Source organism: Saimiri boliviensis, chromosome 10 (assembly GCF_048565385.1).
Source record: "Saimiri boliviensis isolate mSaiBol1 chromosome 10, mSaiBol1.pri, whole genome shotgun sequence".
NCBI classification, from domain to species: domain Eukaryota; kingdom Metazoa; phylum Chordata; class Mammalia; order Primates; family Cebidae; genus Saimiri; species Saimiri boliviensis.
In genome coordinates, this window is record NC_133458.1 from 85,379,227 (window position 1) to 85,391,532 (window position 12,306).

General features: G+C 37.9%; 2 protein-coding genes across 2 annotated transcripts in view; one reads left to right on the forward strand and one right to left on the reverse strand.

Annotated features, from left to right (window-relative positions):
• Positions 1–11,065, forward strand: part of HDAC9 (histone deacetylase 9) — a 1,049,458-nt gene extending 1,038,393 nt beyond the window's left edge. The window contains exon 28 of the transcript XR_012512159.1: positions 1–11,065. The gene's annotated coding sequence lies outside the window, so the exon portion shown is untranslated.
• A 200-nt stretch (positions 11,066–11,265) lies between these two features.
• On the reverse strand, positions 11,266–11,921 carry FERD3L (Fer3 like bHLH transcription factor). The gene has a single exon (XM_003938684.3). It carries the CDS (start codon positions 11,860–11,862, stop codon positions 11,362–11,364), a length of 501 nt encoding a protein of 166 aa, XP_003938733.1. The 5' UTR covers positions 11,863–11,921; the 3' UTR covers positions 11,266–11,361.
• Between the last annotated feature and the right edge of the window lie 385 nt (positions 11,922–12,306).

Below are 12,306 nucleotides of genomic sequence, written 5' to 3' on the forward strand. Positions count from 1 at the left end.
TGGTGAAGATAATGGAGTCAGAGAACAGTAAGTAAACATTTGTTTTTTGTGACTTTTTTTCTTCTTAGAATTTACCCAAATTTTCATAATCTCTGTCTACAGAATTAATTAACTGATTAATTGTGGACAATTAAATGTGAACAAAGAATAATTGTAAATACAATATAATGCACATGAATCAATGGATAGGATTTTGTTTTGTTAGAATTAGCTCTCTCTTGGGGCCTAATATGGCCATATTCTGGGTATTAATTTAGCATAAATGGCAAACTGTTTTGGTTTCTGTGGAGATTTTTTGTTCTGGTTTACTGGTATATGACTGTTTCCTCACCTTTTCATTTCCTGTAATAACACCAAGTACAGTATCTAAATTTTGACTAATATAAATCAAAGCACATGCTTTCCTTTCAGTAAAGTCCTCTATTTCAACACATGTGCAGGATTTTCCTTTTTAATGCATTAGACATCTGTTATTGCTAATGGGGATAAAATGTCACATGTTTAAAACAATACGAGTTATTAAAAGCAGTTCAGATTTTAAATACTTTGAAATTATTTATGCTAGAAAAGTTGATTTTTTTTCTTTTGTTCTGTGGCTGAGTTTTCAAACAATGAATATGCAAAATATGTCAAATGAATATGCATGTGAACATGTGAATATGAATTTGTAAAAGCTTTTGGAGATCAAATTTATCAAGTTCTAATATATTCTTTTAGAAAGTAAATATTAAATGTTGCACAATTTCTATGCCCCTTCACACACACATGCACATGCACACACGCACACTGGAGCTAAGTAGGAGGCAAAACTGTTTACTAATTGTTTAAAAATCTGGAATTTCATTAGAAATGTGAAGCGTATTACTGACTAGTCAATAAATGACTTAGTGTTAGTAAAGATTACTGCTATCTGTTTGGGGGAAGGGGTGTGTGTGTGTGTGTGTCTGTGTGTGTCTGTGTGTTTGTGTGTATAAACTGAATTGTTTTTTAGATGAAACACCATAATATTTAATCAAAATTTTCATTTCAGTGTCAGTAAAATGAAAGAGCATATTTGTTAAATGGTTTTCCTTTAGAATTTTAAAGTCTGAGTATTTAATGGTTAATTTAATCCTTATCTTTCTAATTAATTTTAACCTCCTCTTTTGGGAAAACTGTCAGAATACATGCTTTGTTGAAGACAGATTTATAAATGAAAATCGATCTTTTCCTAAAACCAATGATTTCTTTTATATAAAACAATACCAAAACTGGGAAACTACTCTAGGCTGTTAGAAGTCAGGACACTGAATATCCTTGCAAGAAGAGAGGGGCAATGATTGGAAGAGGGCCTGTAGTGTGCTCGTAAGGTTCTACTTTCTAGCATCCAAAACAAAAAAAGAAAGTTAGAGAATATAACTTCTAAGCATCTTAAATATCTACTTTAAATATTTTAGAGTTAAAAAGGCAAGAGTTCTCACCTAGGTAACTAGATCCTGCTCTTCAACTAAGAGTAGACATCATAAATTGTACTGTTCTGTTGCTCTTTTAAAATATAAAATAACTTTATTATTTTTCTGATTACAAAAGGATGGCCTGATTACAAACCAGGAAAACACAAATGAGCACAAAAAATGATCAGTCCCCCTCTAGCATATATAAAATAAACATTTACATTTATAGATATAAAAAGGTGCACATACATGCACTTATACATGTTCCCATATGAAGCAAAAATAAAATTATGCCTTACATATTGCTTTATAAAATACTTTTTTTCTTGTCAATTTTTGGAATTATCTTTTTGTAGTACAAAATATTTTGAAAAATCATCCTTTTAATTGATGCAACAATTTTAATTAAGGACATACTTTTTTAGACATCTATGCTATTTTCCGTATTTTTATATTATAAACAATACTGAGGTGCATGTTTTGTAGTGCCATCTTTGTGCACGATCTTGATTATTTCTTTAGGCTAAATTCCTACAAGCAAAATCTTTGTAGACAAGTTGTAAGAATACACAAAATGTCATAATGTTATAAATATGACTTCGATCTTCCTAATCAGAGCCAAGGTTCAGAGAGCATTCTTGAAGCCCTTCTTGATATGGTAAATTATTTGAACTTCAGATACTCTTGAATATCCCTAAGAGAAAACAGTCTTACTCCCAAGAAAAATTCTGTTTTTCTCATTGAAGCAATGACCCTCATCTAATCAATGAGTGTTCTGTAAGTTTTCAGAATAGCAATTCCAGACACTTTCTTTTCTACCACTGTCTGGCTGTTGGTCTTAGTAGTTATATTTAGACCTGATATACATATGTAGTGCCAATGTTTGGTGAAGAACTAGCAAAATTCCTGGGCTTGTTTTCAGTGTATAGAAAAATACTGATGCTCACTTAAATACCTGTTTTGGTTACAATAGATGGAACATTCAATAATTCTTATTATTAAGACATATAAATTCTGTAAGTAAGAGACATCTATTACTAAAAAAGAGTAAAACTGTCTAGCAAATTATGGAGGAAGAGGAAGAAAAGTCAACCCTTTTTAAGGTTTGAGCTAGGAATAAAAACAATTTACAGGCCAGGTGTGGTGGCTCATGCCTGTAATCTCAGCACTTTGGGAGGCTGAGGTGGGTGGATCACTTGAGGTTAGCATTTTGAGACCAACCTGGCCAACATGGTGAAACTGCCTCTCTAATAAAAATACAAAATTAGATGGGCATGGTGGCAGGTGCCTGTAATCCCAGCTACTTGGGAGGCTGAGGCAGGAGAATTGCTTGAACCTGGGAGGCAGAGGCTGCAGTGAGTTGAGATCATGCCACTGCACTCCAGCCTGGGCAACAGAGTGAGACTCTGTCTCAAAACAAAAACAAAAACAAACAGAAAGAAACCACTTTAAATATTCACAATTCAGTCTAAAATACATGTGAAGGCACTCTGATGGAGATACTTTTGTTTTGCATATTTCCGTGTATATGAATCATACAAGTAGCGTGGAGCAGGGGGATTGTTGAATTGAGAAGCAGAAGTCCTGAGGGTATTCAGTGTAAGGACCCTGAGATTTGGATTGAAGTATGATGCATGTATTCATGTGCATGTAATTTGGGAAGAAGTTGTTGTGTTGTGTTATGTAATGCTTTGAGTTTGGAGCCTTTTTCAGCCTGTTTTTTGTTAACTTTAGAAGCAGTTGACTGAATTTGATGAAATGTAGTATACTAATAAAGGGTATGAAATTTAATTTGTGGTTCTGTCATCTAAAACAAAATGGCATCCAATATATATTTTTTAACTGAACTCATCTGCTTTAATTTTAATGGGCTTTGGTGAGATTAGGCAAATAAATAGTGATGAAAGAAATAGCATGGCTTGTTCAATAAGATCTACAATTAACAAAACCACTACTTGTCAAATGCTTGTTAACTATACTCACCACATTTTTTGGCCAAAAATATGAACCGATGGTCAGAATATTTGAAATTGGGTATGTTTCCCAAATTGGAAACATTTTAGTAAATTTCAGAAGGCTCTTTACCATCAACCCTCAAATGAGCTACTTGAAGTTGAATCAAAGATCTTAAAAGAAATGGGATATTTAATAATTCTCCTTTTAAGTTCTAGGCAAGGAGGAAAATGTATTATATAAAATGCTACATATGTAAAAAGTATGCATTTTTAAATGTTGCGAGATTATTTGCAAGTTAAGGCCAATTTTATCTTTGCAAAACCTGTTATTTAGATTTCAAGTAAACCTAGACTAAAGAATACAAAGCTTTTGCCATGATATTGTATAAAGCCACTAATGTTAAATTGAAAAAAAAAAAAATCTGTTTGTATAAAGAGGATAGGTTAGGTGTCAAATTTTTAAAGACTTTGTAAATGGCACATATAACATAGGATGTCCAAAGACACACTTAAGGACTCATATTGCCTCTCTGATGCACCAAGAAGAGGCCCTTTCTATTTTCCTCTCTGATTCCGTGGGAGGCAGGTAGAAACTTCTTAACTTTTTTGGGTAGGCAGAGATATATATCTCAAGGAACTTACAGCAAAGCATGGCATACCACCTCATTTCCAGTTGAACAGGCTGAGTGAGTCCTAGGTTTTCAGATTTCATATCATCCTAGGTCAGGTAGTTTATTTATTTATTTATTTATTTATTTATTTATTTATTTTGAGACGGGGTTTCGCTCTTGTTACCCAGGCTGGAGTGCAATGGAGCGATCTCGGCTCACCGCAACCTCCGCCTCCTGGGTTCAGGCAATTCTCCTGCCTCAGCCTCCTGAGTAGCTGGGATTACAGGCACGCGCCACCATGCCCAGCTAATTTTTTGTATTTTTAGTAGAGATGGGGTTTCACCATATTGACCAGGATGGTCTCGATCTCTTGACCTCGTGATCCACCTGCCTCGGCCTCCCAAAGTGCTGGGATTACAGGCTTGAGCCACCGTGCCCAGTCGATCAGGTAGTTTATTTACTCAAAAATAAATTCCCAGAGGATATACCAAATGATGGTCACTTTTTCATATAAAAAGCTTTATGTGCAAATTTAAGAGTTTTGTTTGTTTGTTTTGAGATGGAGTCTTGGTCTGTCACCCAGGCTGGAGTGGAATGGTACCATCTTGGCTCACTGCAACCTCCGCCTCCCAGATTCAAAGGATTCTCCTGCCTCAGCCTCCCTAGAAGCTGGGACTCCAGGCATACTCCCCTGGGCCCAGCTAATGTTTGTATTTTTAGTAGAGACAGGGTTTGCCATGTTGGTCAGGCTGGCCTTCAACCCTCAACCTCAAGTGATCTACCTGCCTCTGACTCCCAAAGTGTTAGGATTACAGGTGTGAGCCACCACACTCAACCAATATTTCAGGAGTGTAGCATTTACAGTGATTTTCCTGACTGTCCAAAGATTGTGATTTCATATACCAAGGACCAGAAGCTTTACCTTTAAATTTATGTGTTTAAAAAAATAAATGAGTTATTAAGGCAGCAACTTTGGGCACAAAATGTTATGCTACTTAAAAGATTTTGACTCTATTTAAGAGAAGCAGGACAGGCATTTAATATTTCCATTCCATGTGTTCTCACGAGCCCTTAACACAGGCTGAATTATCATTTTGTCCTACACACACATTCAACATTGAAATGGCATGAACAATAGCAGCATCGGCTAAATATTTATATTGTGTGAGGTGCTATACTAAGTACTTATATGATCTCTTCTGAGTCTTTAAATAGTTCTGTGTTTATGATTTCTACTTTACAAATTAAGATAAGTAGGTTTAAGTTTTAAGATAGTAATCTAATTTAGCAAGCAGCAGTATTAGGATATGCAAATACTACAAATCCATATTTGAGAATGTAGCTGACCAAGAAGGTCAGCACAGTCCAAGGAACCCAGAGTCAAGCACTCAGTTCTTGACTGTATTCTTTAGGATCAGAATGGAAAAGCAAGTCTCACTTTTTATTCCAGAAACCATGTAATACCATGCACAAAATGTTGGTTTCACTTTCATGAAACACTTAAAGAAGAATGGATCATTAAAGCTAATGATCATTTATATTTCTATGGTGTTTTATAGGTTCAGAGGATTGACATAGTAATTACCTGATGGTCATAGTAATTATTTGATTATTTTCATTTTTAAATTTTATTTTAAAATAATTATAGATTCACAGGACTCTGCAAAGATGAAAGACAATTATTCATTTTTTACCACATTATTTCTACTTAAATATAATGATCACATAATCATCACCAAATAATCTTTATCTCTCAGAGTTTGGTCTGAAACCCTTGTCTGGGTGTAAAATTTACTTAGCTTCACTGTTTGTTAGCTGACTGAGCTTGGGAAAATTATTTAACTTCCATATTCCTTGGTGTCCTCATCACTATGGAAATAACAATAGAGTATATATCCTAAAATTTCTATGAGAACTTTACAAGTTTAACACAGTGTTTACATATAAAGTACTCAGCACAGTGTTTAGAACATGTGCTGTCATAAGCTTTCAATAAAATCGTTATATTATTATAGACATTACTACTTATTTTTATGGGTAGTATTATTTCATTCAGAACCAATAATCCATTGATTTTGTTGTTCTCCTTGAGACCCTTTCTAGTTTCTCTAATATTTCACTAAACTCTGGGATTCAATATAGCCAATGACTTTAAGATCTAGCCAGTATCAAATATAGATTTGTATTTTACTATATTTTTAAGAAGTTTCAGAATTATCTGTAGTAAAATAATAGTGCTATCATTCATTCGTTCACTCATTCAAACGTGTAGATGATGTTTTTTCCTCTATTGTTCACCAACCGTTTGATCTATTCCCAAATTCTCATAGACTTTTTTCTTTTCTTTTGAAAACTGGAAATCATAAAAAACCATCCATAACAGCTGCTTTGAGGTCATCTACATTTGTTGGCTGCAGGTGGAAATCTCCTTCACAGAGCCTGAAATAGAAGGTTGTAAAATTTGGCCTTTGAGGGAGCCAGACCAAACCAGCCTTTTGTATAATTTATCATCCACAGAACATGTTAAGGTGCTTTTGATCTTTGAAGGCAATATCTTTCGAATTGATGTGGTGCTCATATGTGACCATTGGTCCTTTTTGGGAATCCCAGTATTTTGCTGATTTCAATGGTGAGTGAAGGAATTTTTAAGATGGTACACTGATGACTCAGTTTAATAGAGAGAGACTAGAACTTGTGGAAATCCAATTGTGAAGATCAAATGATAGAAAGTATGTGAGTGGTGCCTTGAAAACAGTAAAGCACTAAGCAAAGCTAAGGCAGTTTATTATAATCATTTCCATCATACCATATTTGTTAAATTCTTGATTTCACAGCATATTGAATATTCCATGCCTTCTGCCAAATTAAGGGGGGGATTCTACCAAATATTTGCCATAAAATGTGTTTTAAAATACATTCATATTTTTCTTTGCATTTTCTTATACTATACCTTTAAGAAATGTGGTATAGACACAGAACTAAAAATTTGTTGTCACAGAGAATGTTGTGAAAATTTATAGGCTTTGGTTTATAGAGACTTGAAGTTTTTCCACCTTTCTGGTATTTTATTCCTGTCACTTTGCATTGCTTCTTTTCTTTCCTTCTCCTCCTCCGCCAGGTTTGGTTTTAAGCTTTGGATTCAAAGAAACCCCAAAGTCAAAACAAAATGGTCAGAACTGCTGACTCTTGTTTTGTAACCATTTTTTAGTCCAGTATTCACAGGAAGAGAGGGTGCCGACCAGAAATTGGGCCTAACTTCACCCAAAATGTTGGCAAAGTTCTGGACCCTTTGAGTGAACTTGTGCCAAGTTAATGATATATAGCAAACTTCACCAGTTTTCCAAAAACATTTAAAATACAATTTCATGAAGTAATATCATCCTGTAAAATGTCATGTTAGTACTCAACATTCAATACTAATCTGCTAGTTCTTTTTGATAAAAATAAAATAGTCTAATTTATATTTTGTGTTAAATAGAGTCTCTTTTTTAAAGTCTTAGGTATATTTTGAAACTGCACATGTAAAATGTACTTGTGGCTTCTTTACCTTAGAAGTTTCCTTTGGAGATCTGTAATTAACAAAAAAGGTACCCTAAAATCATGCTTATCTAGTTTCATCTCACAATTTTTATAGCTATGTTATCAACTTTACAAAAGACTGTTTCATAATGGAAATGCTGACAAATGTGATAATAAACATGAAGCCAAGGGTCTTAATTGTAGTATATGTCTGCATGTAAGAATTATGTATACTAACAGAATATTTGGTTCAGTTTTCAGCACTTAATTTTGCCAAAATCTGCTTTCACATTGGGCAACTAACTGTAAAAGACGATCAGCTTAAATGACTCCTTGTTGATGGTAAGGGTTTCTGATTATTTTTAGATTCCTCAGAAAGCTTAATTACGTCCTCCAAATATAATTTCACTTGGATCTTTTTATGACTTACTTGTCTGAATACTAATAGTAATCTGATAGCTATGGAGAACTTAGTTTGAAACCAAAAGGCAGTATTCCGTCAGTAAAGAGTATTTATATAAATCGCCTCCAAGCAACATCTCAGATGGTGTTCAGATTCTAAATATTCTAAATGTTCAAATGACTTTCAGATTTCAAAAACAAATTATTTTAATTTTCTAGAAGTAACGGACAACATTAGGTCTTTAAAAAAGCTGGTTGAAGTTATTAAAAAGCCAATATCTACTCATATTTTTATCCATGTTGGTTTAGGAGATAATAAACAGTAAAACTATTTTAATATAATATATGAAAACCCTTGTATTAAAAATTAGCTGGGCGTGGTGACATGTGCCTGTAATCCCAGCTACTTGGGAGGCTGAGGCAGGAGAATCACTTGAATCAGGGAGTTGGAGGTGGCAGTGAGCCAAGATCACGCCACTGTACCCCAGCCTGGCAACAGAGCGAGACTCCATTTAAAAAAAAAACACACACACACACACACACACACAAAAACCTCTTGTATTACAGGTGCACTGATTTTATGGATCTAACATGAGGAAAATTAAAGTTAAAATAATGTGTAGAAAAGTCAAGGGTCAGAATATGGAGGTATTCTCTGTTTAAGTTCAGGATGTGGATCATTTTGTCTTATCTCTATTGATATTTGATGAAAGGAATAGTCAGTTCCTTTATATGTGTCTCTGATCCTTACCTGGCTTCAAATTACTCTGAGTAAAATTATTATGAAAATATCTTAAAAGACTACATTTGAGGCAGTTCCTCAACATGTAAAACTTAGAAATAGCAAAGCATTTATAAACTGTTAAAATTTTTGTATAAGAAGGATGGATATAATTCCTCTAGTGATAACAAGAAAATAACTTTTCATTTAGAAGTTTTTAAGGTATTATTTACTATGTTGAAGAGGTATTCACTGGAGGAATATTATTTGCTTACTAGGAACAAAATATATTAGAATATGAGGGGGAAGACTAAGGACAATAGGTGGCTATATTTACTCCTCAGGACCCAGCAATGTTGATGGTCCCTGGGCTATACAGTTTTGCTTTAATTCTGGTTTTCAAAACTGGTTCTTTCAAAAAAAATTAAGAATTCCTAGATTGGAACTACTTTTCTTTCCTTTTACTTACTTATCACTTTCAGATGATTTTTTTCTTTTTTAAGAATGATGTTTAATTTCCAGGAGAACTTACACTGTTAGAAGAATAAGAAAAAACAACACTCTGTGGGGGTTTCTTGTTGTTTGGTGTTAGCTGTTTATATATTTTTATTTTACCTGTTTATCCTAATGTTCTTATTGTAGAATTGGAAAAATTCTTGGTGGAAAGACACAGTAAAAGTAAAAAAACATTTTGGGAATGGTGGCTCATTAAAGTTTTAAATGTTCAAAGTACTAATGACGGAGCTTGGAAACAGGCAAATTCCTGCAATGCTAGAGGGTGGGAGAGGGAACTGGCAGAACTCACCAAAAAGGGAATCTGGCCATTTGTATCCACAAACTTAAATCCAGAAAATTCACTTCTAGGTATCAAATACTAGGAAACAATAATAGACAGAGAAGACATTTACAAGAATGCTCTTAGCAGCATCATTTATTTTTTTAAAATAAGGAAATAGCTATCTGTAAAGGGCTGATGTTGTCATACATGGATATGACAATAAGATATGGTAATCAAAATCAAAAAAAATTGAATAATATTTAAAGTTAAGAGAAAACATTGCACCTTCTACAATGTCAAGTGAAAAAATATCAGTATCCCAAAGTATCTTGAATTAGTTAAATGTATTGAATTTATAACTGCATGGGGGGAAAAAAGACTGGAAAGAAATAGATGAAAATGCTAACAATACGGTAATGTGGAGTGATTCGATTTTTTTCTTTTTTGAACCTTTGTTTTCCAAACTTTCTAGGAGAAGTATATGTTACCTATTAATTAAATGAATTCTATTTCTGAAAGCATGATTAAGTGAATTAGGTGTTCTCACAGGCGCCCGCCTATTCCTGTACAGAAAGAGGGGTGAAACAATAATCACAGTTGGAATAATCACTGGGGATTATCCTTTAGGATTACTAAATTTATGTTTAGGTGGGCATTATTCAATCGGGTTCCTCTCCTCAGGTACTCCCTCCTTTCTAAAAGACCCCAGTTTTGGCACGTCACCTAGAAGATTCCTGGAATAGCATGGGGTCCAAACTGGAGGCGGCCTCTCAGCGTGGACCCGCTTCAACTTCATCTGCGTGGCAGGCGTTTTGCAAAGCGTCTGAACGCATCTCCTCTTTGGACTTTTTGTCTCTCCTGGTAGTCTCTAGAAGCCGTAAGAGTGAAAGACATCTTTCCTCCCTAGTGCTAAAAATGTAAAAGTGCGCACTCAGGCGGCACTGCTCCTAGAAAGATCCAGGCCCCTTCACACCCTCAACCCCTGGCCTGGGTAGAGTTGGTAGTGCCCGCTGCTCGCTAAGCCGAAGGGCTCCCAAGGCCCGCTGCAGGCCCAGAAGTGACCCAAGTGCACTCATCCCTTACTCTGGCTGGGACCTGAAGGCGCTGAAACGGGAAGCTGATGCTGCACTTAAGATGCAAAGCATAGATTGGCACGCTGGCAAAGACACTGACTGAACACCGCTGTGGCCCTGGGACAAGGAGCTATGGTCCCTCTGGGATCAACTAGGTGGAGAGAGAGAGAGAAAAAAAAAAAAAAGAGGGCTGGCGCACGGGAGAGAGAAAGGTAGGGGAGGAAGAGGCAAAGAAAGACAGGAAGGATGTCCCTTCTCAGAGGTCGCACTTTGTCAGCAGTTCCCCTCGACTGCTCTGCCTTCCACTTTCCCTTCTCTCAGTTCCTGGACAAGCCTTGGAGGACCAGAGAGATGATCCTGAGCCCCTCGCGGCGTCTGCTCCAGATCCTCCACGCAGGCGCCCAGTGGAGCGCCTGCAGGGGATGGCGTCGCACCGACTCTTGAGGCTTTTTAAAAAGTAAGAATTTCTACTTTATTATCTCTATTTAAAAAAAAAAAAAGGTAAAGAGGAGAGATTAGATTCTATAGACGCTCTAAAGTCTGCCATTTCCGAGGAGAGTTTGCTTCCCACCCACCCAACCCACAGAAGCAGCCTGGACGGCCCCTCATCCTCACCGGGTCTGACTTCCCGGCTAGTCCCTGACCCCGACTTCACCTAGGGCGCGCGGTCGCGTAGGTAAGAACTCCACAGCAGCCACTCTGCGCGGGGGTCTTGGGGATCTTACAATCCCTAACCCGAGCTCCAGAAGGCCAGATGTTCTGTCTTGGGGCGTCCCTCCTTACCCTCCGGCTGCACCCTGTGCCCGGTCCTGACACACCCCAGCCCGAGCGCGCCCAGACAAGGAAGGGGCAGACTCTCCCCACCCGGCTCAGCCGCTTTCCTTCTTCTCGCAGCTCTCCAAGAGCTCGGTCATGAAGGAGATGTAGACGATGGCCAGGCGGAGGGTCTCGATCCGGGACAGCCTTTTCTCGTAAGCAAACGTGGGCACCTTCCTCCGCAGCTGGTCAAAGGCCTCGTTGAGGTTGAACATCCGCTTCCTCTCGCGGATGTTGGCGGCCTGGCGCTGGGCGTAGGTGATCACCCTTTTCCTCTTGGGGCGGCCTAATAGGGAGGCGCCCCTCCCGCGCTCCTCTTCCTCCTCCTCTTCCCCGTCCCCCTGGTCCACTTCGCATTCCTCTTCTTCTGGGCCCCCCTCCTCAAACCGCGCCATCCTCCTGGGTCTTCCCTCTCGGAGCACAAGGGCTGGATCCTTGAAGGAGACCCCGGGTGCGAAGTCGCAGAGGAGAGGGCGTCTCGGGGAGGCCAGGGACAGGTCTGCAACGAAGCCCAGCACCGTGGCGTCCACGCAGCTCTCGGGATAGGCCGCCATCGCTTCGACTTGGCCCTGCCTCTCATCGGTTTTCCTCAGGGAGGGGCGAGGCTGCTGGTGGGGATTCTTAACAGCCTTGAATCTGATGGGGCACCATCACCGAAGGGCCAGGGAACATTAAATATTTATAACCAAGCTGATAACAGGATTAGTCGCAGCGATAAGGAATGCTCTGACAACATCCCTCCTCTGGAAGCTTATGGAAGATGACAAGCTTGAGCACACATGGAAGACTCAAAGGGACAGGCCTCCAGTTCTGAGATCCTTTTCTCTGCGCCACCCGGGACAGTTCCTTCTTGGCAACAACCCCCAGCTCTTACCTGCTGTGCTTTTTGTGTCTCTTCTCACCCCTGCAGCCAACTAATGTTCTCTAGGCTCCTTATCTCGTGTAGTTCTTTAATTTCGTTCTGGATTTTCAAAGCGAGGATGTTTTCCAGCGCGATG

Bases quoted from the DNA above. Each gene is read 5' to 3' on its own strand.
- FERD3L (XM_003938684.3), bottom strand. From the start codon at position 11,862: ATGGCGGCCTATCCCGAGAGCTGCGTGGACGCCACGGTGCTGGGCTTC.